Genomic DNA, 27,531 nt, shown 5'->3' with positions numbered 1-27,531 from the left:
GACGCTGAGATACGCCGCACTGCAGCAGTGCTGAATGTTACAAAGCATGTGCATTAACACACGATCAGCTAGAACTGGACTGGATAGAAGTATCTTAGTTTGTCTTTTATCAAGCGCATGTATCACGTATGTTGAATAGACAATATAACATAAAGATCTTATCTTTATAGCAGCCAGACTTTCCTTACTCAGGTGATTAAGTAACAGAATTTTCATTGTCAGCAGAAAAGCTGCAATAGTCTGTTCTTTTGAAAATGTACATTGTGTTTTATGTGACTTCCTAAAGTCCAGAACCTAAGATAAGTTTTATTCCCTGATGTTCTAACAGTGACAAACCGAATTTAAGGTTTAAAACCTTGTTTTTATTAACTTTAATGAAAACATTTTTTTCTTTTTTAAAATCATTTATCTCTCATACATGTGTCTTTACTATTTAAGCATTTGCGCTGCCTATATTTTTGGTTTTCTTCTGTGAATAGGAGACATCACTACTATATATTTGACTATCAAGAGTAGCAAAATCTTTAGCACCTTTGAATTTCCTCTGACTCACTGTGATGCTTTTATGAATGTTTGATGCATTTTATCATCCCACTCATGACAGACTTTCTGGTATGTAATACCTTATTCACTTCTCCTCAATTTTAAGATCTCTGTTTGGTTTGTTTTGTTTAGTTTTTTTGCATTGTTTTAGATTAAGTTTTCTGATTCTTGTTTCCCTTTCTGTTTAGAGCTTCAATGCTTTAAGAAAAGTGCTTTTATAGGTTGCTTAGTGAAAATGAGAAACAAAACAAAAGGTAAAATAAGCTGATTAATGCGTTGTCATTTTACGAGCAAATTCAAACCTCACAGATGTGGCTTCATACACAATAAATGTTTATGCCTTTTATACTTAAGAGGCTCCAACGTGTCGCTTTAGCATCAAAACATAGTAAATAAACGACCATTTGAACCAGGCGACCTTTTAATACAAATTCATCAGTCACACTGCTGACAAGGCTCCTTCAAATCATCTTTGTGATGTTTATGTTGAACTAGTTAATGTTTAAAGGGGTCTTTGTCCAAAGGACTTTCATTATTGATTCAGGTTTATCTTGTTACGCAGACTGTGAGAAGGAGAACGATACGCTATAAAGTTTGAGACAAGCAGGTTTGAAAAGGGCGCTCAAGGCCCAGCCCTGTCAAGCTGCCCCTGCTGGCCCTTCAGGAAGGCCCTTAACCTTATCAGCTCCAGGGCTGCAGCGACATGGCCGACCCTGTGCTCTGACCTCGGCTTCCTGACAAGACGGGATATGTGGCCGAGGAAATGTACTCTCCTGTAACCTGTATGTGACAAAGCTTGTCTTCTAAAAGCTCAAAATCTGATGAGAGACCAATCAGTCCTCTTTTTGACTTTCTGTTTAACCATGAGCAATACAATAGAATAATAAAAAATCTTAATGCTAGTGTGGGTGGCATGGCAAGGGAAATAACTGGAAAATCCAACAATTAGTTGAGGGACTTGAATTTGATTAGATCTGAAATTTAAAAAAGAACAATCACTCAGTGTCTTAGTGTCCAACTGAGAGCAAACTGTCCCTGTTGCCTTACATTTTTAGCACCACTGTTAACCTCCAATGCACCCAGCACAGTGCATCAGTCAAATGTGCTCAGCAGGACAGTTACTGCACAGTATTAGTAGTAGCATTTGAAACGTTGTTCTCAACCGCTTCTGTTTTTACTAATGAGGATGTTGAAGCGTACGACAAAATCCCCATATGAGCAGAAATTGTAGTTGTAACCTTCTGTTTTAGATAATAATTCCATGCTTCACTTTAGCAGCACTTTAGCAGAATGCCTTCCCCTGGAGCTTTAAACACTGGGAACTACATGTCGCCACTAAAATTTCAGAGTCAAGAAAAGACTCCTCAGGTTTTGCTGTTATCCAGTGACCACTGGCAAAACAATCACTTTAACAGATCCACAGCAGCTATGTAAAGGGACAACTGACTCACAAGCGGACATTACTGAAATACCTAACAGCAATAGATGAGTGTTGGATGTAACATTCAAACATTAACGTTCACATATTAACCCTGGCTCCCGTCACACACAAGGAAATTTGTCAAAACTCTGGAACATTTTGATGAACAAGCACAGCCGAAAGGACAACTAGTAAAATCTGCGGGAGCACCACTTCAAGAGGCAACTCTTTGTACAAACATGCATAACCAGACATGAGTGAGCATATTATTACACAAGTTTGAGTTCAAATTCACACGTTCTTTTGGATCCAAACACATTTTGATGAGTAGGTTTGCCAGAAGAAATTACCCTTGTTTTTTGATTCCATTTACGATTTTCCCATTGGTTTTGTATCTGTATGTATCTGAATTCCTCTGTTTGTAGGAAAGTCAGATTTGTAGAAACCTGAGATGTGTTGGCCTAGTTTTTTGATTTTGTAACGGTATGTACACTACATTATTATAAAGATCAGTCTGGCATGTTTTCTTCAAAACACAAATATGTACACATCCATCCACCCATCCATCCATCCATCCATCCATTATCTATGCACTACATAATCCTCATTAGCGTCGCAGGGGAGCTGGAGTCTATCCCAGCTGACTTAGGGTGAAGGAAGGTGACACCTGGACAGGTCACCAGTCTATCACAGGGCTACACATGCTGTATTCTTGAGGTGAGAATATAGAGAATTCATTCTTTATTTAGAAACTGCATATCATATCTTTTAGTCTCTGTGTGTGTGTGTCAAATGTCAAATGTTTTATAAAAAAAGATCAAGGTGATTTCTGTAAAAACAAATATTCAAAATCCTTTCTATCCTGAAAGTGTAGGACAAAGGACAAATATTCATGAAATTAACTCATTGTTAACTCATGATTGATGTGTTGCATTAACTTGGTGTCAGTCTTCCAAATATGGAGATTCCGCTGCACAGCTCTTTGCTTATGCTCTTATCAAAAGGCAAATAGTGCGATAAATCATTTAACTGCTCGGGATGAAGAGGTGAAGTGTTATGTGGGTTACATGTTAAGAAATAACCTATTAGGGTTGTAGATTTCCTCGTGGCCGGGAAGTCAATTGTTTTCGTGACCTAGATTTTAAATTGGTTCATATGAATGGAAATTTTAGAACAGCTTGACCTTACGATGATAAAAGAGAAAGCAACAAAAAATAGGATTTATTGAGGACTTTTCATGACAGTTTTTGCATTACGATAAAGGACGATTAATAACGGGATATAAGAGAACGGTGTGCAGAGATCAGCACCTTATTTTAGCAAAACACAAAGTAACTCAGTCAGAGGATCTTCAAAATTATTACAGGATTCCTAAGAAGAGGATTCCTAAGAGTTGCAATTCATGCATGTAAACTGAGGCCTTCCTGCTGAAGAGGTGGGATCAGAGCTGGGATCAGAGCTGGGATCAGAGCTGGGATCAGAGCTGGGATCAGAGCTGGGATCAGAGCTGGGATCAGAGCTGGGATCAGAGCTGGGATCAGAGCTGGGATCAGAGCTGGGATCAGAGCTGGGATCAGAGCTGGGATCAGAGCTGGGATCAGAGCTGGGATCACTGCACTGCCACTGGCACGTGCATATGTTTCTTATGCGGAGACGAATTATTGTGTTCACATTCAGATCCAGTGTCACTGATTAATCTGCACCGTCTATGAACTGTAAACTGTCTATACACTTTGCTCCTGCTGTTGTGTAATGCAGTATGCTCGGCTGTGCGTGAAAAATACCGTAAGAGAACAACAAGCCTGAAATAACGCTGCATGGAAATTGATGTCACCTCCAATAGCCTGTTCCAGGAAGAAGACGCCCCCCTGCAACATTTTGACTCATGACAGAGTCTATGAAGAGAACATGGTGTGCTGGGAGAGTGCATTTTTGTGAATGTTTCACTTTGCAACACCAAAGGTCTGCTTTCTGCAGTCTTTTCCATCAGCTGTGTTTTGAGCAGAGATGCATGAGTCACAGTCGATAGTAAACAACTACTGTCTACGCCTATAAAATCTGTTTTCATTCATACTTTAACCTCAGGTGTAGACATATTGGCCAATAAAGTTGAGTTTACAGCAGGCTATGATTAATGCTGTTTCTCATTCATGCTGAGCCACATGTCGTCTGTGTCAGCCAGTTCATCTAGCTGCTGTCATTTTTTTTTTTTTAAATATTTTTTGCGTGGTTGTACACGTGTGCAAGAGTTTACATGCATGCATTTACACATATGGATGATATATGCAATTTTTACTTTCAGTTGATCTAATTTATCCTGTTATTTTACAGACATGAAGCAAAATCCAAGAAATAACATGTTAAAGTGAAGACATAGTCAGAATTTTTATTTTTATTTGACTTCAGTTCTTACTGGAACTGTATTCCAGCAGGGCTGCACAGAGGCTTGGTGGTTAGCACTTTGCAACTATAAGATCACTGGTTTGCGTCCCAGGATCTTTCTGCATGGAGTTTGCATGTTCTCCCTGTGCAAGGTTTTCTCCGGATACGCCGGCTTCCTCCCATAGTCCAAAATATACTGAGGTTAACTGATTTTTCTAAATTGCCCGTAGGTGTGAATGCGAGTGTGATTGTTTGTCTGTATATGTAGCCCTGTGACAGACTGATGACCTGTCCAGAGTGTCCCCTGCCTTCGCCCTAAGTCATCTGGGATAGACTCCAGCCCCCCTGCGACCCCAGTGAGGATTAATTGGTGTATAGATAATGGATGGATGAATGTATTCCAACAGACTTTAAGAGGTTCCAGAATATGCTGAGCACCTGGTGGCTGTTTTTTCTTCACTCTGCTGTCCAACTCATCCCAAATCATCAGAGTTTCATGTTCTTCTTGGTCAGATACAGTTTTTATCCAAGAGCTGTCCAGTCCATTTCCCCCCCACACACACAACAGACATACCATGTGCCATAAATAACTGAGTCTTGCACTGGACTGTACTTTACACTCATCCTACTGCTCATGTGCACTAACTCTGTTTACATATTTACATCTTTTCAGTATTTGTTATTTTATTTGTATATAGTATGCCTTTTTCTATTTTTTATCTATTGCTGGGAGTCACCAATTGTAATTTCGCTGTGTGGAAACACAATGACAATAAAGATTCTTGATTCTTGAGACAGCCATTATAGAGCCTGGAGATGTGTTTTGTGTCATTATCCTGCTAAAAATCTAATGATGGTCCTACTAGGCACAAATCAGATGTGATGCCATAATGTCTTGGTGCCAGAATGTTGTGCTACCTAAAAGAACAACAATGTCACAAGTAAACACCCCCACAGCTCCAGAAAAAAAAAATCTCTAATTTGGGCTCATCAGACTTAAATCTAATGAACATTTATTGAGTTTCTTCACCCAAGCAATGCTCCTTTTCATACTAATCTGCTTCAGTGGTGGTTTCTTTCTTCAATCTGACCATGAAGGCCTGATTCACGTGGTCTCCTCTGAAGGAGAACTGATTTCCGAGCCTTGTAACTAATTGTAAATATCCCCCACAGAAGGGATTGCTTCTTATCAAAGCCAGATTCATTACAGTGTTTCAAATTTGTTTATGATCACTCTTGAAGAAACTTTCAAACTTCTTCATTTTTTCCACACTGACCTGACCTTGACATCTTAAAGTAACAGTGGGTGGTGGTGTTTTTTTAGTACAAAGCACCATAGTTTAGGCTTCTTCTCCCTTCTTCCTCTTTTTTCCTCCTTTCTCCCTTGGTTCCTGATCTGTTTCTGTTTTGACCTGTCCCTTTGGCTCCCTCTATATGTCATCTCTCTCCCTCTTGTCTCTCATCCCTGTGTCTTGCTCTCCCTGCTCACCTGTCTGCACTCAGCTGATTACTGCAGGTGACTCACTTTGCAGTAATCAGCTCACCTGCCCTCAATATCACCTGCTCACTATTTAAACTCTGCTCAGTCACTCATTCCCTGTCGGACCATCGATTCTGTTACCCTCCTAGATACTGTTTCCCACCAAGCCTGCAACTTCTGGACTGCCTCAGCCTCATGGACTCTGCTGCTTTTCCCCTCCTGGATTCCTTCCCTCTTGGACTCTGTTGTGTTCCTGTTTGTCTGTTCATGGATTTTTCCCAGGCTGTTTTCCCCTCGGTTGTCAGTTTCCCCATATTGTGAGTACCCCTCTTTAGCTTAGTTTTGTTAAGTCAGTTCAGTTTTGTAGACTTCTGTTTTTGTATTCATAGAGTTTACTTGTAGAATTTAGTAGTTTTGGTTTGGTTCCTTCCCCCCCAGTTCAGTTCTGTATTTATGTATTGGTTAGTTATTTGGTTAAATAAATCTCTTTCAGTTATTCATTTGTCTGTCAGTTTCTGTGAGTCTGCGCTTGGGTTCTCCGGCTTTCACCCAAAACATAAATGCATTTTTTTTACAAATTTAAATGTCTTCAGTATTGTTGTAGAATTTAGAAAATAAGGAATATGAAGAAAAGTCTTTGAATGAATAAGCGTACCCAAACTTTGAACCATATATTCAGCATGGTACCTGGAAGAGATATTTAAACTCAATGCAGACATTATTAGATAGCTAATCCTGATTGCTCATTCTTTAAGCAATTGCTGGTGAGTTGGAGCCATTTTTAAGTTCTTTATATTTAGGTAGACTAATCCAGTGTCTCCCAAACTAGAAGTCAGACTTAATAGATTCCCTGGATGTCAAGGGATGGACAGTAGATATGGAAAGAAAAACACTACATTTCTGCAACATAATTTACTTTTTGTTGCTGTTTCTGTGAACCTTTCTGCATCTAGAAGCAGAGAATTTGTCATTTATGGAACTGATAACAACTCATAGATATCTCAATAGGAGATTCCAAACAAACAGTACTCGAGTAAATGTTATTTTCCTGGTTTATATGGCTATGCAGAGGCCTTTGAAGAGCCCAGCTAAAGGATAAATGCATAGAAAACACCCACTGCCTCTTATCAGATTTCCTTGTTATTGTCCAGCTTCAGTCTAAAATAACAGACTCTGTAAATTGTGGTTCAAAAGCTTCTTTATGTTAAACATCCACTTACATGTGCCCTTTGAAATGTATTTTCCCCTTGATTTTTTTTCTCTATGTCCAGAGAATTATATTTTATACTCAAAAATGTCAACCACTTGTTAATATAATGCTGCTAATTCTTGTAGTTCGTACATGAAATTTGCGCCTTTACGTCAGAAAGAAAATTACAGACAAATTGAGATGTATCTTCAGCAGAAAGCACTGTGAAACACTGTTTAAATGAGAGCAAGGACAGACTGTACTGCAACTTCTAGAAACCTGAACAGACCAACAGCTCTACACGCACTTGCTGGTCTATTTTAAACTTTTTTTTTTTTTTTTTTTTTTTTAAAACTAGTGAGCATGCAATTGCCCCTAGTCCCTGTCAGTAAATAGCACAGAACACAAGACAGATCTGCCAGCAAACAAAAATAAACCACCCTATGTTGTAGCCAAAGCGATGGAGACATCATATCGGTTCTGAACCTTCTAAATCTTGACCTGGAATAATTTTTGGACACCACTGGTATGATATGTGTTTTTCTGCATGTGCTTAGCTAAAGTCATGCTAACATGCTACCACTCATTCTGTGAGCTGCCTGTTCATGTCTGGTAGGTGACCTGCTCATGTTGAGCTCTTGTATTATGATCGATTCCATACACAGCTGCTGCCTGAGCCAGTTTAAATGCCATTAAGTATCCCTCCGAACAACAAACAAGAAGTCCAAGAGGCTCTATTCTTTTGTTTGTCATTAGTTGCAATTCTTTCAAGTATGTAACGTGTTCTCCTGCAGCTGAATAAGACAAAATGATAGAAACATTCTGTCAGTTCTAGCGTGTTGTGCAATCCGTTCATCTAGATGGACCCAATTACTTTTACCTTCAGTCCTTCACTTGTGCAGCGTTGGGCAACATTCAACTGCCCACAGTGTTTTGCACATTTAGTGTGATCATAAAATGGTGACCACAGCGATTGTTATGAGTGAAGTCACTTGTGCAAAACACCTGGTGGGGATTCATTAGCTCAGATGGAATAAACAGAAAGTGGAGCCTAATTTTGTGCATGGATCCAGAACACTGGAGATAATGACAGTTATTAAGCCTTAAGTCTTCACTTAAAAATCCATTTTTCTTTTCATGCCGCATTTCATTTAAGATGTTTGATTCATAATTTTATTCTAATTGCAATACTGTGGATGTTTGAGCTTAATTACAAATTACACAAAGACTGCAAAACAAGTGTGAAGTGGAAACTGGGTGTTTAGATGTCACCTCACTGTGAGTTTTGCATGATATCGTAAGATAATAAACTTCAGAATCAAAAGAATTTCAAAATCTGGATTTATGTTTAATTCAACAACATTTTATTTCTGTTGTGAACAAAAAGCAATAAGCTAGAAATAACATTATAGTACTGACATGTATTTGCTTGATCAAGGTTGAACGTCTCAGATTTTTTTCTCAGATGTGCTTGGCGTAACTCTGTCACAAGGTCTTTATCTCAGTGCTCAGATAAGGGGTGCAGACATCCAGAACAAGAGTCCATGGATGTGGAGTTGCTGCACGCTGCTCATGCAGAACACGGCTCACTTCTGCTCATGCAGCTGGAGAGGATGAGAGCAGCTGAGGAGCTCACTGATGTGGTGCTGCTGGCAGAAGGGATTCCCTTCCATTGCCACAAGGTGGTGCTGTCTGCATTCAGTCCATATTTCCAGGTAAAGCGGTTCATAATGCATGTACTGAGGAGAACAATGTTTAATGCAAAACTGCTATAAGCAAGTGTGTTTATGATGTTATGTTACTGTGATTGTATCGTGCTGCATTATTTCTTTGATAAATCATTGTGTCCAGGCCATGTTTACATGCGGTCTGAAGGAGACCCGAGGAGGAGAGGTGCCTCTCAGAGACATTCCTGCCCAGAGCCTGGAGCTGCTCCTGGACTACATGTACCGTGCTGAGCTCCCTCTTTCCAACAACAACATCCAGGCCGTGGCTGCTGCGGCCTTCCTGCTGCACATAGATGGAGCCTTCAGGTGGGAGAAGAACCTGGAGGATGGGATGTCAATTATTATTCTAACTAGGCAGTGGCCTATTGAGGAAGTACTGACAGTTGTTTTTCTAATATCATCTCCTACATGTTACTGAGTTAAGGTTGTGTCAGAGCCATATGGAGGCCCGCATGGACCCATCAAACTGCATCGGTTTGTACCACTGGGCCAGAGACCTGGGGGCAACCGGTCTGGCTGATGGTGCCTTGAAATACCTCTATCAACACTTTTCAAGGGTGAGGCATTCAGTATGACAAGTGGCAAATATTTTCTTAACTCGAAGCGTCAAAAAGTGTTCCACACTCAAAGACAAAACATGTTATGATGCCTGAAAACAACGTATGTCCTGAATATGATTAATGAAAACACCTGCTTTCTGATATATTTATGTAGACAAGAAGAAGAAGATCCCCTTATATAAGCCCTTTAGGATTAGCCTGCTTTAAATTTCCAGAACAGATGATCTTCCATGATGCTTTTTGTCACAATGAAGCCTGAATGTCCCCTACTTGCCCCTCTCTCTGACTCCTCTGACGCACTGCCTGTAGGTGGCAGAAAACTTTACATCCACAGGCGTAAAAGTATTTTGACAGTTACAAATGTTATGATCCAACTTTTCAACAATCTCGGCTACCATCCACTGTGGTGTTTTTCATTTTTTTTCATATCAATGCCATTGTTTTTTGTTTTTTTTCCCTTTATTCTTGCTTCATCTAGGTTTGTGAGGAAGAAGAAGTGGTGGAGCTGGACGCCCAGAGTCTTGGGGATCTGCTGGGCTCAGATGACCTCAACATATCGCAGGAGGAGGCTGTGCTGGAGCTGGTGCTGCGTTGGGTGGAGAGGCGAAGGGGTGACTCACAAAGCGAAGCCCAGGCCGTGCAGTTACTCCGGCGCGTTCGACTGGAGCTGGTAGACCCTGGATTTCTCCGTAAAGCTAGGAGGACAAACCCGGTGAGAAGGGATGAGAGGCAAGGGCCACAAGTCAAAGCTCCTCATCGACATTTATCACAAGATAAGTAGACTGATGGACTTTCATGCTTATTTATGAATCTCCCAGGTGCTGCTACGGGATGCTGAATGCTTTGGGATGATTGATGCTGCTCTCCAGACCTCAGGTCTCTGTGAATCGTCAGCTCCACCTCGTCCAGCTCTTCGCTATGGCATGGAAACAACTGACCTGTTGCTCTGTTTGGGCGGAATAAATACGGAGGGAGTGCCTGCCCGACGGGGAGGAGTTGCAGATCTCTGTTTTTGCTTTGACACCCGTGGTAGAAAGATCTACTACATCCCCTCTCCACTGAGGGCCTGTGGAGGTATGGGACAGATCACAGCAGGAGTAGTGACCAGAGACAATAATATAGTGGTGGCCATAGAGGCAGAAGACCAACACAGAATCAAAAGGGTTGATTTCTACAGGTGTGTATGTGGTAATGTAGGCAAAATACAGATTTTTGAATGGCACTGCAGTGGAAATCTGAACAGCCTGTCTGTGTTCCAGGTACGATAATTCAGAGGAGAACAGCTGGGTGGAGTTATGCTCAGCAGCATACAGGGACATGTATGCTTTAGGGCTGGTAGGCGACTGCCTCTATTTAATAGGTGGTCAGATGAAAGTGCACAATCATTACATAATCACAGACAGCGTGGAGAGATGGTCGCTGAAGAGAGCAGGGAGCTGGCTCAGCTTTGCTCCGCTGCCGCTTCCTTTAGCCTGCCATTGTGCCGTGAGCCTAAAGGAGCATCTCTATGTGCTGGGCGGCTGGACACCACAGGTATTCACAGACCAGTCAGTATACATAGTTTTGCAGGTTATAGTAAATGCACAGTAGGGAAGGGTACCTAAAAACTCCTGTTTATGCACTTGGCTCCTACATGAATAGCATTATAGCTGTTTTTTTTTTTGTTTGTTTTTGTTTTTTGTTTTTTTGCTGTTTTATTAAGTTTGAGTTGGAAAAGCTCACTTGGAAAACCTTGATATCACAGTTTCCACAAAGAAATTAGGCACATTTTTATTGAACACTTGATCATTGCATATTTCTTCAGAAACATTCAATATTATGAAGAAACACTTAAAATTTAAAGCCATGTTTTCAGGGGTTGTAAATTCACAAAGTGGAGAATTTGCATATTCATGACTTTAGCACCCTCTATTGGTAACATTCTAAAGGATTTTTAAAAAGCGCCATGAGACAAAGGGATGATGTTTAAACTTCATATATTTCCAACAAGACTTTGTACTATCAAAATAAAATCATGTAAAATTTACATAGAATGTAGTGACACCATCAATTTTTTTGTGACTTAAAGCCTTTTTTCCATCCCTTTTTTTTCCATTTTTCACATATTGTATTTTCTTGTCTTTTTTCCCTCCTCTCTGCCTTGATTTTCTTCTCATCCTCCAGGATCTGCCAGATGATGAGCCTGACAAGCTGAGTAACCGTGTGTTTCAGTTTGACCCTGGCAAAGACAGGTGGACAGAGTGTGCCAGGATGAAGTACTCACGGTACCGCTGTGGCACAGCTGTTCTCAGTGGAGAAATCTACATATTAGGTCAGACTACAAAACTGTATTACTGTCCAGGACTGTGTAGCACTGTATTTTGTGCATAGGAACAAGATTATCTGTGTTCCTTTTTAGGTGGTATAGGCTGTGATGGAGAGGACCGTGGACAATCACGGCGCTGTTTGAGCTCTGTGGAGATCTACAACCCAGACACAGACACCTGGAGAGCCGGACCAACCCTCCCCACATCCCTACTCGCCCTTCGAACCAACGCCTCCAATATAGGAGTAGTGGAGGGAAAGCTTTACCTCTGTGGATACTACAAGGGGGCCGGTCAGTTATCTAACACCTGTTAATTGGGTCACTATGTAACTGAGGGACTTTTGAAGTCCATGGGATAAATCTTGCATACATTTTTAATAAAAGTTTTTAAAAAACTAATGTTTTTTATGTTCATTGTGATCATGTCTTTACAAATTTCATAATTATTTATTATGGAAACAATCACTAATAAAAAATGACTGGATATCACTAAAATGTCAACTAAATAACCGTCTGGATTTAGTAACAACCACCTTTTAATTAGCTAAACAATAACAAAATGAGCTTATTCAAAAATAGTTTCGATTGTGCTCTTTTTATTAAGTTGAGATAATCATGACAGATACTTTTTTGGCAATATATCAAATTTTATATGGAAAATAACAAATTGTATCTGTTTCCGAGAAATCACTTTCAATTAAGTTACCCATTACAAAAACACCTCTCTAGGAAGTGTGTTAATTCCAGATCACATGACCTGCTCCACATGATGTCATTTCCTCCTGAAGAAAAGACTGGCAAGACTCCAAGGCTTTCTGAGTTATTTAATATAAAGTAGTGTGTGAGTCAAGTGTGGATTTATGGCATGTCAACAGTGTTACTACAATATCTTTAGAAATAACTTTCAGTTTTACTCAATTGTATGTATAATATGAAGAAGAATCTTCCTCTAAAAATGTTATGTGGTGTTTGGTTATAGGCGTCCATGTTGATTTTAGCCCTGAAAACAGCAAAAATGTCAACTATGATACAAAAAGTCCCGCAATTATATATTGACACAATTACTTTTTTTTTTTTTTTTTTTTTTTTTTTTGCAGTTCTTTGGTTTGCATAGTCTCCAAAAACATTTCTACCAGACTGACTTGGAGGAAATAGCATTTGCTGACAAAACTTCCTCCTGTTGCACCAACCTAAGGCAGATCTTCCATTGTCAGAGTTAGGGAATCCCAGCTAACTGATGAGGCAGTGTCTCTGGAAATTAGATTTTGGTAAGCTACCACTTACATACTTTGTCTTGTGTCTGCAGGCCGTCATGAGATCATCACCAAGGAGATTTTGGAACTGGACCCTACGGACAATGTGTGGACGGTGGTGGAAAGACGAGCAGCCATGCACGACAGCTATGACGTCTGTCTAGTTGCTAATCTCAATCCTCGAGGCCTCTTCACACCCTAACAGATCTCCTCCTGACTCTGAGTAACAACGCTAGGGCTCAGTATATGTGAGAAGTGAACATCTGTTCATTAAACGTCATAAAACTTCATCTAAACTTGGCTTCAGTCCTGGATTTGTAATGTATCAACAACAAGGTCTGCATGATTGCTGCTTTGTTCTGTATGTCAGTCAGTAACTTCCCAAAGAATGCAATAGTGTTTCATGTCTGTCTATTAAATATGACTCTGCGGTGAGGAGACTGTTAATTTAGCTTAGAACTGGGAATATGGGCTGGCCTGACTCTACATATGTTGAGCAAACACCTACCCACAGCCCCAAAACCGCTTATGAGCATATCATATCTTTATAGCTTTTAAAACAATTTAAGGATTATAAAATAAACATATTTTTTAAAAAAGCAAAATTTTCCCTTTTTATTGCTCTTCAATATTAAATCATGATTGATAGAATTTAGATTATTTTTATAATAATTTACCAAAAAATACTTTGTTAAAATGTAAACACAATTTTTTTTAAAAAGTCAATTATTTCAAACTACAGAGAAATAAGTGATTGCACAATCATGCATCTGTGAATAAATAATAAAACCAAGTGACCAAAAAAACAATTATGGCCAATGGCGATTTAGTATAGTTATATAGATTATATATAGAGTTTATATAGAGTATAGTTTATATACAGTCTATGAGTCTATGGACTGAGCACACGCACACAAAAAATGGTGAACACCGGCCCTGGCGGCCCAAACATCGACCGGCACACCGGGAAGTCCCGGTCCTCCCGATGAGCCACTCCGGGCCTGCAGTAAGAGCTTCTAGCAGTCAGATTCAAACTCCGAGCGGCGTAAGTCATAACAAACTTTTGATTTGCTTAGACTACCTCAGCTTATAACTTCAATTTCACACCAGGAAATGTCGGTGTCCCAGCCCCGCCCGCCCCGTCGGTCCACCCGCACCAGCTCCACAAAAAATTGAGCGCTCCCGCTCCGGAAGTCCTCGCACCCAAATTCCCCATGTCACGTCTGATTCAGGTGTGTATCTTTCTCTCCTCTACACAACATAAACTCTAATTCAAGCTCCAAAATAGAAATTTCCTCAGGGCCTGTGCCCTACAACTTCCGGGTTCAAGTCCGCCGTCTCCGCCCACAAGAGTGACGTCGTAGCCGAGCCACTCAAGTAAGGTGTTTTTACTTTACTGATATTTTACTGCTAATTGTTATTTTAAGTGTAATTTACTTAAGTCAAAATATTACATGCGTCTTCTATTACAAACATTTTTCCACTTTACACAGCAAGCTACATGCAGTCTTTGTGTGGATAGTAACTATGATCATGAAAGTAACTACCAAAATGTCAACAAATAACACACAAAAAAATTTTAGTATCTGTTGCCGTATTTCGACACATTATTTCGACACAAAATTGTCAGGCTTTGGGACATCATAAATGATCTAACAACAAAAAGATTTTGTTGGTAACACAGACTATCAGATTATTTATTTGGCCTTTTATTGTGTAATATGATGTTATGGGGGGCTGCACAGTGGCGTAGTGGTTAGCACTTTCGCCTTGCAGCAAGAAGGTCCCTGGTTCGCGTCCCGGCTTTCCCGGGATCTTTCTGCATGGAGTTTGCATGTTCTCCCTGTGCATGCGTGGGTTCTCTCCGGGTACTCCGGCTTCCTCCCACAGTCCAAAAATATGCTGAGGTTAATTGATTACTCTAAATTGCCCGTAGGTGTGAATGTGAGAGTGCTTGTTTGTCTTTGTATGTAGCTCTGCGACAGACTGGCGACCTGTCTAGGGTGTCCCCTGCCTTCACCTGAGTCAGCTGGGATAGGCTCCAGCGCCCCCCCCCCCGCGACCCTAGTGAGGATTAAGCAGTGTATAGAAAATGGATGGATGGATGATGTTATGGGTGAATTGTTTTCCCCCTTTAATGCATCACAGCTTCCCTTCTTCTGGCCTGTTAAGGGAGTGGATTCATCGGAATTACTATTAAATGACAGCACTAACTAAATGCACATTTGTGGGGGTGTGGCGGCCTTGAGGAGTTTTTCAGAGTGTGTGTAAACGTGCAAGGATACAATATGCAGGTGTGTGTCAGTGGGAGTGATGCAGGCAAACGTGGGAAACTCCTCTCACATTCCCAGGATTGATAATTCACTCCCTGCTTGGCCATTCTGGCCTGAGAGTGACCATGATCCTGCAACAGCAGTGGCTGCTTTTGGCTGTGGGTGAGTACACTTTTTTTTTTTTTTTTTTTAAAGAAGAAAAAAACGCTCAATCTTTTAAAGTTATTAAACATAATAAGTTATTCTTCTTTTCAGGACAGATGTTTGATAAATCGTTGTTTTCTAATTTGCAATTTGACTGCTGTTTGTAGTTGTGTTGCTGAAGCATTGTACTGAATTACTCCCATACTGAAGACGTTACAATAACCATAGACTGTATAATAAAGAAATCTATATTGTACAGTCTATGGCAAAAACTGACAGGCTTTTATGAATTATTCATATTTCTGCCCAAATAGTAGAAACGAGGCTCAGTTTGCAGTGCAATGGGTACCTCACTGTGTGTGTACTGTGGGGCAGGAATGGGCCTTAGAATACCGCATTTTTCAAGATTTCATAAGTATGAAATGTTCCAGTGACAGCTGTACGTGCATCCAATGGTAGACAGCACAAATAAACTGTTCATAGTTAAATCTGTGAACTTCACGGCTCGAAATTTAAACAAATACAATATAATTGCTGCCCACAGTGTAACCCACCTTATCAATAATTTGATAATATTATAGCAAATGTGGGTTTTTTTGTATTTTCTGTTGTTTTTTTTTAACTTCTTTGACTTGATTTATTGCTTGGCTACCCAGGTCAGTAAATGAATGCATGAATTTATGCTTCAGATCTGGGGATGCCACCAGAATATGCTCTGTAACTGAGCTACTGTGTTGATGAGATTCTTTCATGGATTGTGCATGACTGAGTCTTGTAATCTACTATTATTAATTCAGACGTACTTGTCTTGGGTGATGTAAGCATTAAATTGGTGTGTTTAGTAAAGTTTATAAGTCATGATACAAAAATCACTATTCAGAAACTCACAATAGAACCTTTATCAATACTAACTAAGTTAACAAGGATTGTCATCACACAGATATTCGTCTTTCTTCCTCTTCCCAGAATGCATCTGTATATGCATTTCCAGCCAGTCTTCATTACGGAGGTGTGTTTTTCAAGTGACGTCACAGAACTACGACAAATACACTACTGCTGGAAATGTGATTGGATCGGTGCAGCTGTGCGAGAACACCCAGTGCTGTGTGGGATATTATCTGATCGTAAACGGCCAGCCAAAGGTTGACGTTCTTGGTAAGAAACCTTAATATCTGCAGCGGTGTCAGAACTACATGCTGGATTCGTCGTTATACCATTTCACCATTATGCTATAGATATTTTTAGGAAAGGATCTAAAATTGAATTTCTTCAAGCCTCCAAGTGCTATAAACTGATATAGATCAGTTTCTGTAATGTGTAGTATGTAGGCCATGTTGTTTGACAGTCTTGGCTGGTTTCTCATATACTATATTTATCTTTAAAGAGGTAATATGTGAGATTTTGATTACGATCATAGTGTCAATAGCAGAAAACAACGGTCTGCTGTGGAGTAAAAGCATCCTTAACTTAGTCACCAATCCCTCTGTGTGTGTTTTCATCTAAATTTCTCTGTCCTACGCTTTGGCAGCTGGTCCAGCCAGGCCTGCATGTGATTCCCTCCCTTTGACACAGCTTGTTACAGCCATTCTTCAAGTATTTTACAGTGCTGATGTGGGCCGATGGTTGTAGTTCTATTTTGTTGGCTCTCGTGTACACACTTTTTCTTGTTGTAAATAAGATGTAAAGGGAAGAGAGGAAATGTGCCCCATTTGTTGCAATCTGAGATGCTGGAGCTCTAACAACACCCAGTGGGTCTGACTGTCGCACACGGAACCTCTAAATTGTTTATTGTACCACTGATTTTTCTGTTGCAGCTTGTGATATGGTTGAAAAATCCTGCCCAAGTGCAACCTGTAAAGCACAATCACACTTCAACAATCGCTTCCTGAAGTGTGTGTGCAACGCAGACCTCTGCAATGGCAACATTACTTGGACCCCAGAGTCAGAAGAGCCTCTGCACACCTACTCTTATTCTGCAGGTATGATTAGAATAAAATATAATTGTTATTTCTCCTCCAAGCAAACAACTTCTACTCACCTTTAGTTTTAAAATCCTGACATTTGGAAGATGTCATTGATTGGCCAGAACCTTTTGCCCTTTATTAGCTAATATCATACTATATTCTCAACACATTCAAGAAATATTTGCATTTAAATTGCATGTCTGAAGGAGGGTTATTTATTATTCCCAAATAACATTTAACATAGATTTTCTTTGTTTTTCTTAGGTGAAATCTTGAAAATGGCTGTACCTCTGGCTGTGATTTTACTCGTCATGTTTATCGTGATTATTGCTGCCAAAAGGAGAAACCTTTTCAAAGAGAAAAGTAAGATTCTTTGTGTATTCAAGGAATAATTATTTTTATTTGGCATGAATTTCAGTTTTATTTTAAGACTGCTATTCCATTTGACTGTCGATTTGAGTAATCCAGTTGGGTTTGACTGCAGCAGTATGTCTTCATTCTTTATATCGCTATTACACTATGCAACAGAACTCCATCGATTCATCAATTTTCAGGTCTATTGGAAACTTATCAGATAATTGGAGAAATTTGTTACTAAGAAGTATAGTATTTGAGTGACTAATGAATGCATTTTTAGATCTAATCATTTTACTTGGTTTACGAGAATTATCAAGGCTACTGCAGTTGACAAAAATTTAAATGCAGTGGGGTTTTAATAGATGTAAAATTAGTGTTCGATACTGTTGATAATGATTGCAATAATTGTGCTGAAAAATACATATAAATCACGCAACAACACAGACATCAATCTCAGTGCTACATACATGACTAAGGACTGTTAAATTGGCACAATTTGTATGTTTTGTATTTCACACTTGCTGGGGCAAGTGCTACTCGCATTTCAATTAAAGCAGTCACAGAGTTGTGTGTAAATGTACTGAGTTTTTATTATTATTTCCTCTCTGTCTTTATTTTTGACTATTTATTCTGAAAAGCCCCAAATCAATTATTGGTCAAAAGGCCTAATCATTGTATTTTTAAAGCTGGTCCAGTGTCACAGTAAAATGAGTTAGTTAACCCCTTGATGCCTATTGTCGCAAATTCACAACAAACCACTTTCATTCAGACTGCAGGTGAGATAGTGTATCCATTCCCCCAATGCCGGTTTGTGCATATTCAATGCGTACCTCGGAACCTTTTGCAAGCACCGGTTTCTCATTGGACCGGAGTGGGACCTAATTATTATATATCTGTTATTATTTATTCTATATGTGTTCTATGTGTAATAGAAAAATGTACAATCGCCACTTATTTTAGCATCAGCTGGGAAGCAAAAACAGACAAGTTTTTTTTAAATTGTAAATAAATTCAGGCGTCAAGGGGTTAAAGTTGAAAAAATCAGTTGTTTTCACAGTGAGGTAACTGTTGTTTAGTTGTTGTCAAGTCTCACACAGAGGGAAATAAACTATATACCACATCGGCACATCACACAGGCTGTATTGTTCTTTTGTAAAAACTGTAATTGCCGAACCAACCATAGAAGATAAAAATATACCTCACTGACTGTTGGCACATTTTCTAAACTTACTTTCAGCTCTCATGATGTCTTTACTTGACCTTGGAACACTTTCATTCTCTCTGCTACACTGAGCTTACTGTTTAACTCTGCTACAGTACTCCTCCTTTACCTCACATTTCTGTCTTTCACTAGCCGTTTGGCCAGGCTAGTTTCATATGAATAGTTGTTTTATTGCAGTGTCAGATACTTGTCAATGAGTGTATGATGATCAGAAGTATTGTATTCTATTATTTTAGAAGAGAATCTACAATCCTCCTGTGATGACTACAGTTTATCATCACCGTGCTCCTGTCAAACAGTAAAATCCTCTGAGATTGACTTTTCTCAAATTGAGCTACAGCAGGTAAGCCCAGCTGTCAAATCCACGGCCGGCAGTGTGCGAATTATTGGTTAGCCTTTAAATCAGGTTGTGATAGTTTCCCTGTTTGTTCATACGTCTTACAGATTGTGGGCCAAGGACACTTTGCAACTGTTTTTCAAGGGAAATACAACGGATCTGTGGTGGCTGTGAAAGTTTTACCTGCAGACTGGAAAGTTAAATTTACCACAGAGAAAGGGATTTTTGAGCTACCACTGATGACACATGCTGGGATTGTCCATTTCCTTGGTACTGGGAGGAAACCAAACGATAACAGCTGCTTCATTGTGCTGCAATTTGCTGAATATGTGAGTCAGAATCACACACTTACAAGAAACTATGTTGTTTCTGTAAAGTAAACAGCTCTACAAGGAAAGCGGTAGGGAACAGACAAAGAAATAAACTTTCTCAATATGCATCATACTCACAGAAGAAGGACTGGAAGATGAATGTATGCCATGTCAGAACAGAAGTAAAATAGCACAAATAAAACAATGTGATGAAAATGCAAATTAAATAAAGTTAATAGATTTTAAAGAAAATGATCATTTAAAAATTAGAAAAACAATAAATGAGCAATAAAAGACACAAGGCAAAAGTCTAAAATGCGAAAACTGCAAAAAACAAATAGATTACACTAAAACAGAAAACTATGTATTCAAACAGAATTTAGCAATGACAGTTTAAAAATCCCTCTTCAGTCATTGATGAAAATAATCCTTTCCTGCCTTGAAGTGGTTTACATTTACCTTCCTTGAAATATGCCTATGAATTCAAGCCTCCACCTCTCTCCATGCACTTCTCCGCTACTGCCTGCAGCTCGGGCACACCAGCTCTCCCTTGACTCTGCTCAAACACTGTGAAACTACAGTGCACACACACAAGTTGTAATATTGGACTAATTAACCCATACACATCTGAATCAAAAAGTGTTTCTAAAGAACATTAGTTATATGGGAAACATGACCCCAACAGTAGACAGGACTAGTGCCTTCGGTATTTTTTAAGGTATGAAACCCCAGATCTCTGAATCTGTGTTTTTGAGACAGTCATACTGTATGTACAGGCCTATTTAATTCATGATATGTCTTCCGGCATATAAAACGCACCATATGGACCTGTTAATATGGTATTTAAAAAAAAAAAAAAAAACACTTGATTTTGGTCATAAGGCAGTCTTGAAGAACAGTAAAACTAAAAGTAGAATATTTCCCTATTTAAACACGACATAAGACAGATGGGTTTCAGCCTACGTTTAAGAAAGTCTGTTATTTGATCTACTCTATGCAAATCTCTTGGCAATTTCAATAATTTTAGCTCTTTTGAGATCCACAAGCAGTTCCACTGTCATGTACATCCTTGACCCTACACGTCTAGTGCCCTAACCTGGTCGAAGGTTGCGTTGTGCATTATAGACTAAGAATTTAAAATCACAAACAGGCAACCATTGTGAAGACTTTAAGACAGACTTAACCATTTGGCTAAATTTTCCCCTCCAACTTTCAGACTGAGAAAAATCTGAATAAATGAGTAGTTTTCCCTCAATTCAGGTCAGCTCACATTAAAAGCAGTAAGCTTATGTTCAGGCAGCAAAATTAAAGTTAAAAAATCAATTTAGGAAATGACAAACATATGGTTTTCTTTGTTTAGGATGAGATAATAGTTAATGTTCTCTGTTGTTTGTTCTGATGCAGATAATAAGCATTTCTTCCATCGGGAGCTGGATTCACAGTAGCCCAATATAAACCTGAGGACAGTGTGATGAAATTGGTCAGACATCACTGATTGGTGTCTCTTTGATTTCAGGGTTCTCTCCATTCCTTTCTGTGTAAACACACCACCAGCTGGATGTCGTCACTGAAGTTATGCCAGTCTTTATCACAGGGGCTTTCCTATCTCCACTCTGACCTTCACAGCGGTGGTACTGACCAGAATAACACTGTGAACAGATGTGTGTGTTTGTGCATATTGTAGCCACTCTGTGTAGAAAGCAGTTGTGTCCAAAATGTTATCACACAAAATTAAACACATTAAGGGGAGTTTTTATCACACAAGTTCTCATAAAAGAATAGACAGACATATTTCTGGGATTCAGAAATATTCAGAAATATGTCTGTTCATTGTGATAATGAAGCAGGCTTCATATTCAGTCACTTAATGAGTATGAGAGTCTTTCTAGATCAAGCATGCACCCATTTATAAATCCAAACTGCACGTACGATGTGTTTACAAATCTTTTCACAGTTAATTATGTGTGTCTTTTTCATGCAGATGGACATAAACCCCCTGTGGCCCACAGTGACCTCAGTAGCTCCAACGTGCTGGTGAGAGCAGATGGTACCTGTGTCCTGTGTGACTTTGGTTGCTCAACCATTTTGCGATCTCGGTCAGAGCGTCGCTGTTGCCAGAGCCACACCACAAACACAGAGGTGAGATGTTCCAGTGATGAACGCAGAGCACGATTGTTAATTCTTGGTGCAATGAAGTCATCTCATTAGAGTCCAGCTTCAGTCACTGATTACACCCCTAAAAACGCATACATATGTATACATATACATATACATATACATATACATATATCGGGGGTCCTCAACTTACATCAGAGTTCCGTTCCTACGGTGTGACATAAGTCGATTTTCACCATAAGTCAGAACTCCAGTGAAAATGCAAACAAAGCCCTTACGTGCATCGCCATATCTATTAGTTTAGTTGTACAATTATAGTAACAACAAACAGTCATTTGCTCACACTGAAACACAACTGTGTAGGAAAATACTGGCAAAAATGTAAACTGTAAGTCTGACTTATGCATGGGAGCCATAATGAAATTAGCGAATGTAGCATAATCCAATGTGGCAGCAAATGTAAACAAAACCGTCTTATAGCGCCATGTGACTACTGTACATACAGTATTCATCCACTTACCGCGTGACCCCATATTCATCTGCTTCACTCGCCAACTAGTTTCACTGAACCATTTCTGACATAATCACATAACTGTACGTTAAACCGAAGACTGGCCCATGATCAGTTCTGACGTAATACCACAACGACGTAAGTCGAGGACGTTGATAACAGAGGACCTCCATGACATATTTAGCGTTTTTCCCCCTGAAAACAATCTTTTTGCCTTAAAATGGCCTCAGTGTAGCTCTACACGTTTGCCTTTATTTTAATGCCCAGATATATTATTCCTTACCATCTCTCCACTCAACCCTCTGCTGTTCACTGCAGCTCGTGCACACCAGCTCACCAACAATGCAGCTAAAATACTGTAAAACTACTCTACGCTACACAATGCCAAGTTGTAATATTGGAGTTATTTAGCCATGCTTGTTCAAACCGGAAACTGACTATAATGGAATCCTACAGAGAGGCCCACCTTTCAAGTTACCTTCTGTTGGTTCCTCGTAGTTTTTTAAGTATAAGGGTACTTCAAAAAGATCTCACCCAAGAACAAGGGGTGTAACTCCCATCTTGGGATATAATTACACATTATAAAGCATTCCATCACTGTCCACAAAAACGCAAATGTTTGAAGCAATCAAAGAAAACGGAGAGGAAAACTTTGAGCTAATGTGCTGTTGCTGGAGGTCAATTAGTCCCTCCACACACCACAGGAGGCGTTGAACTGTTGTCCCCATACAGCTTATTCACCCCACCTGGCATTGTGTTTCCTAAATTTGAATCCCAGTTGCGCAGTTTTCAGAGTGATGATGAAGTCATGCATGTTGAGGAGTATCTGGAGGCTCAAGATGTGACCTTCTGCAAAAGGAATACTAAAGTTTTAACATCAGTGGACAACGTGCATTAACATTAAAAGGTCGACTATGTTGAAAATGATGCAAGAATAATCTTTCTCCTGTGATGTTTTCTGGTGAGGCCAAGAACTTTTTGGAGTGCCCTTGTATGTTTTTGAAACTGTCGTTGGTACACAACAGTTTCAAGGTGGAACTCAGCCATGCAGATGAGTGCTTATTTTGCTCATGATGTGTCTGCCAGCATATAAAAAAACACCATATGGATGTTTCCAAAGTTTAAAAACTTTCAGCAGAGGGGGTCTTTAAAAAAATCCCATCAACAAAAAGATTCTGCATAATTGTACAAATGTGGCTACATTTGTAACTCATTAAGATTTCACCTACTAAAGTTGCAGAGTTACATGTGTTTTGCACTTTTCCTTAGAAACTACAAATTTACATTTCTGTAGGGTCATGCTCAGCTGGGCACGCTGCATTATACGTCGCCTGAGATCCTGGAAGGTTCCGTAAACCTGAACAGCAGCGGGTTTCTCATGCAGGCGGACGTCTATGCTTTAGGACTACTGCTGTGGGAGATCTGGATGCGCTGCTCTGATTTATTTGAAGGTAAGTGAGCTTAATTAGATAGAAGACATATCCTGGTCAAAAATATGCCCAAGGTTACTTATAGTAGTAGTTATTTTTCCTCATAGTGACCATCTTATGAGACAAATCAGCCTGTAGTCTGTACTGGATGCTGGACAGTTTGACGCATTGAGTGAGTCCATCTGTATTAAAACTAAAGGCGATGTTAAAATGGATAAATTTTCAAGTACAAGATACAGTAAGTGAAAATGGCTTTGATGAAGACTGACATCTAGTGGTATGAAACAAAACTGCAGGTAATCTGGGTCAATATCATGCGTTATTTAGTGCTTTTTAATTTACACTGCAGTGCACGCAGCTGATTTAAGTTAACAAAATAGCACCAATATACATTTTATAAAATTTAACCAATTGATAATGTCTATAACAGACTTTAATAATATTTACTCAGTTTTCCCAGTCCAGGTCCACCATGCAGTCATGTTTTATGTCATTCTATAATTTCTAATGTTAATTTAATCTAACTGAAGAGTAGTACAATATTTCAGAAATATATATTTCAGTTCATTACAGTTCAGAGAATTTCCACTGATGAATTTTGCCATTAAAATTATTTTTAAACTCTAAAAAAATGCCCTTTCTCTTAGAGGGTTTCAGTCTTGGATCAAATAGTGAACACCACTGTGTGCAGAAAGTCTCATGCATGTCTGCACAGTGTCGATTTTCTTGGTTGCCTATGGTAGTGAGGTGTTAGGGCCCAAAATCTCCAGTGATTCCCCTGGTCTCAACTGTGAGTATCATGTGTTTTGCTTTTCTAACACCCTTTCACCATATGAGGACTGCTCTCTACCCCCCCACCCCCCACCCCCCACCCCGCCATGTTTTACTCTGAAAGGTTTCCAATTGCCTATGAAGCCCATATTGATCAGAGTGACCTTCAACTACCATAAACAGTCATTGTTACCATCTTACTATATCACTCTGGCCCCAGGAATTTATTTAACTGTGGACACTGGAATCTCTAAATTCACATTTCCCAAAATAGAGCTGCCACATAGTCAGTTTTTTTGTCATATATCAGACAGAAAATGTATTTGAATTGGTTGCTGGTGAACCAGGGGTTTATGCTTGGGGCTATTCTTCAACTGGCTCTGAACCAGCTGACAGGAATGCTAACAGGGCCCATGTTGGATATAATGCAACAAACTTTTGCAGCTAATTTGTTGTTTTCCATTGTGCTTTCAGTTAGATGCTTTCAGTTAACTAAGCCTTGCCACCAATGCTACAGACTACATTTATTACAAATACCATGATCACTAAAGAACGCGACTCCAAAGTGAATGTTATAATTTATAAAAATGTTTCTGTCTTTAGGCGGTGTTGTTCCACAGCATCTGGTGCCTTATGAATTAGAGCTGGGAGCCAATGTCACACTGGAGAGCCTCATCTCTTACGTGTCTCACAAGGACGAGAGACCCTCCATACCCAAACACTGGGAACTGCTACCACAGGTATGCTAACACTGGGGCTTTGTGTTTGGATGTACAGCAATGTTGGCGATGTAGCCCCAGTGAACTGAGCGTATGAATGTGTAAACGTTTTATACTCTCAGGGATCTGCATTGGAGGAACTCTTGGCAGACTCCTGGGACTGTGAGCCAGACGCCCGACTGACGGCTCACTGTGTCGTGGACAGATTAGTCTCGCTTCGGTCTTCTCATTCCCTATGACTTTGTCTGGTTTTCAGATTGGCTTGTTGTATGTAAATACAAGTATTTGTATTGTTCTCTTTGTGTCACCAGTGTATAGCTTTTCAGTAGATTTTCGGTAGATTTTCATGTAAAAAAAAAAAAAAAGGAATAAGGAAAAAGGAATAGTTTGTTAAACAACTAGATAGATCTCACCACGTTTTCTGTTAACATAGGTGAAGTTTAACTAACAATTTGCATGCATTTTATTATATAAATATATTTAGAGGAACGTTGAGGTTTTCTGTGCTTTCAGTGTAAAACTGAGACACTGCAGAAGGTGGAGGAGTGTTTTATTTGAAGTACTTATTGATTACTTTGCTATAAAGATTTTGTTCCTATTTTTACTCATGTTAAAGCTTAAATAAAACCAAATTGTGTGCTCTACAACTGAACTAAAACTCTTGGTTGTTAACCTCATCTCAGTACACTGACTGAGCCTGCTTCACCATAAAGGTAAGAGAATGAAATGTATAAACTGATGTGCAGTTAAAGTGAAGTGATGTTTCTTGCTGAAGCCAAAGTAAGTTGAGTGTTGGGGTGCTTGAGATAGGATGTGAGCGAAAGCAGCGCTGGCATACTTAGATGTCACATGCACTCTAGTATGGGCTAGTATTGCTCTAGTAGTGCTTTTATTAGACTTGGATTTGGATAATATTTTGCTAATCAATTACAAAGATTGGTCACAGTTGATACCAACTTCAAAATACCATGGAAAATTCATTACAGCTCCAAATAATTATAGCATTATAGCATTGATAGCATTACTCTTGAATCAAATAATCATTCATTAAAATGGATACTTACCTCATTAAATTTTAAAGGTTGAGTCATCAATTCTAATCCAGTTGTAAAATTCAACAACTGTCTCTTTACTGTTCACTAACTGTCCATAGTGTGTGTCAGCTGAAAAAAAGGACTCAGGATCTGTCAATATGAAATGAAGTGACTAAGAACAACCATCACAACTCTATTCCAGCATGTCCCATGTGCGTATGTGCTAGTTAATGGACGTGCACCAGATAAGGGCAAAAGGAGAGTGTGGGGAGATGGTGGATATGGCAGCAATGGGAGCGAGAAGGACATAAATCTAGGGAATTCTAAAGCATTCCTGAGCCAGATGAGATATATAATCCCCCCAGCTAATTCTGGGTCTAGTTCAGAGTCTCCTTCCCCGCTGCACGCTGGAGGCATCCCAATCAGATGCCAAATCACCTCAGTTTGCTCCTTTTGACATGAGAGAGCAGTAGATCTAATCCAAGCTCTCTCCAGATGTTCTAGTTCATCACTCTAAGGCTGAACCCAGCCACCCTGCAGGGGGAACTCATTTTGGCTGCTTGCAATCTCTTTGTTTTGATCACGACTCCAAACTCATGACCATCGGTGTGGGTTGGTATGTATGTTGACTCATCATCATCTTTCCAGTTTAACCTCCCTCTTAACCACAATAGCCTGCTACAGTTCCTGCATTACTGCTGATGCTGCACCAGTCCATCTGCCCAGCTCACACTCCTCCTTTTTCCCATCATTCATGCACAAGATCTGGAGATATTTAAACTCCTTCGCTTCGGACAGCAACCCGTCCACCACCCAAAAGGAGATATGCACACATTTCCATCAGAAAACATGACCTCAGACTTGGAGGTGTTGATTCATCGCAGCTGCTTTACATTCAGGTGCAGTGCACCTCCAGTGTGCGCTGAAGGTCACGGCCTGATAAACCAACCATGTAATTCACAAAAGCAAAGATATGACTCTCTAGTGCCCAAGCTTGACACCATCCTTACCTTTGCTGCACCTTCTTGTGCAAACAAGACCAGAGACAATGGGCAACTCTGTCAGAGTCCAACACCAGAAACACATTTGACTTTTCACCAAGACTGCAAACACAGCTCTCACTTTGGACTGGATGGCTCTGTCTCCACTCTGCGCCTATCCAATAAAAAAGCCACAAAAAAGCAAAAAAAAAAAAACCCCAAAAACACATGCGGACTGGATGATCAAACTTCCATGACCCCCTCAGCAACTCCATGAGGGTAAAGAGCTGGTCCACTGTTCAACAGTCAGGATGGACTCCCCTCTAGTTATTAAAGAACTAGACTAAATTACCCAAAAGTTATGGCAGTATTATAGCAGCTAAAGCAGCAACACCAGTAATCTATTTCCAAAAGGTAAGAAAATGAAAATTCAGTGCAATTTCACTTGCATGTAATATAAAAAGTCTTTCTTTTACTATGGTGAATGAAAGTATTCACCCCTCA

General features: G+C 39.7%; 2 protein-coding genes across 3 annotated transcripts; both read left to right on the top strand.

Moving 5' to 3' along the window:
- The first annotated feature begins 7,382 nt into the window (after nt 1–7,382).
- Nucleotides 7,383–13,155, top strand: LOC111576289 (kelch repeat and BTB domain-containing protein 12-like). Of its 2 annotated transcripts, none has more exons than XM_023281895.3 (10): nt 7,383–7,540; nt 8,520–8,729; nt 8,866–9,047; nt 9,166–9,298; nt 9,780–10,013; nt 10,120–10,478; nt 10,561–10,834; nt 11,465–11,612; nt 11,700–11,897; nt 12,913–13,155. In XM_023281895.3, exons 2-10 carry the CDS (start codon nt 8,559–8,561, stop codon nt 13,059–13,061), a joined length of 1,848 nt encoding a protein of 615 aa, XP_023137663.2. In that variant the 5' UTR covers nt 7,383–7,540; nt 8,520–8,558; the 3' UTR covers nt 13,062–13,155. The 2 variants fall into 2 exon arrangements, with proteins under 2 accessions (XP_023137663.2, XP_035809481.2); XM_035953588.2 differs by having other exon boundaries at nt 7,388–7,540; nt 8,507–8,729.
- Nucleotides 13,156–13,305: 150 nt separating this feature from the next.
- Nucleotides 13,306–25,673, top strand: LOC111576291 (anti-Muellerian hormone type-2 receptor-like). Its single transcript, XM_023281897.3, has 11 exons — nt 13,306–15,294; nt 16,243–16,431; nt 17,091–17,255; nt 17,505–17,603; nt 19,056–19,162; nt 19,264–19,485; nt 20,984–21,098; nt 21,449–21,606; nt 23,388–23,544; nt 24,898–25,034; nt 25,136–25,673. The coding sequence occupies exons 1-11, from the start codon at nt 15,258–15,260 to the stop codon at nt 25,250–25,252; spliced, it is 1,503 nt and encodes a 500-aa protein (XP_023137665.2). The 5' UTR covers nt 13,306–15,257; the 3' UTR covers nt 25,253–25,673.
- The last annotated feature ends 1,858 nt before the right edge of the window (nt 25,674–27,531 follow it).

The sequence above is a fragment of the Amphiprion ocellaris genome, chromosome 8 (genome assembly GCF_022539595.1).
Source record: "Amphiprion ocellaris isolate individual 3 ecotype Okinawa chromosome 8, ASM2253959v1, whole genome shotgun sequence".
NCBI lineage: Eukaryota > Metazoa > Chordata > Actinopteri > Pomacentridae > Amphiprion > Amphiprion ocellaris.
This window is presented reverse-complemented; position numbering and strand designations above follow the sequence as displayed.

Excerpts from the sequence above, each read along its gene's own strand:
- LOC111576291 (XM_023281897.3), top strand. The coding sequence starts at position 15,258 with ATGATCCTGCAACAGCAGTGGCTGCTTTTGGCTGTGG. Across the intron at positions 15,295-16,242 it reads GTGGCTGCTTTTGGCTGTGG|AATGCATCTGTATATGCATT; the intron begins GTGAGTACACTT and ends TCCTCTTCCCAG. Across the intron at positions 23,545-24,897 it reads CTGCTCTGATTTATTTGAAG|GCGGTGTTGTTCCACAGCAT; the intron begins GTAAGTGAGCTT and ends TTCTGTCTTTAG.
- LOC111576289 (XM_023281895.3), top strand. The coding sequence starts at position 8,559 with ATGGATGTGGAGTTGCTGCACGCTGCTCATGCAGAACACGGCTCACTT. Across the intron at positions 10,014-10,119 it reads AAGCTAGGAGGACAAACCCG|GTGCTGCTACGGGATGCTGA; the intron begins GTGAGAAGGGAT and ends TGAATCTCCCAG. Across the intron at positions 11,898-12,912 it reads TGGATACTACAAGGGGGCCG|GCCGTCATGAGATCATCACC; the intron begins GTCAGTTATCTA and ends TTGTGTCTGCAG.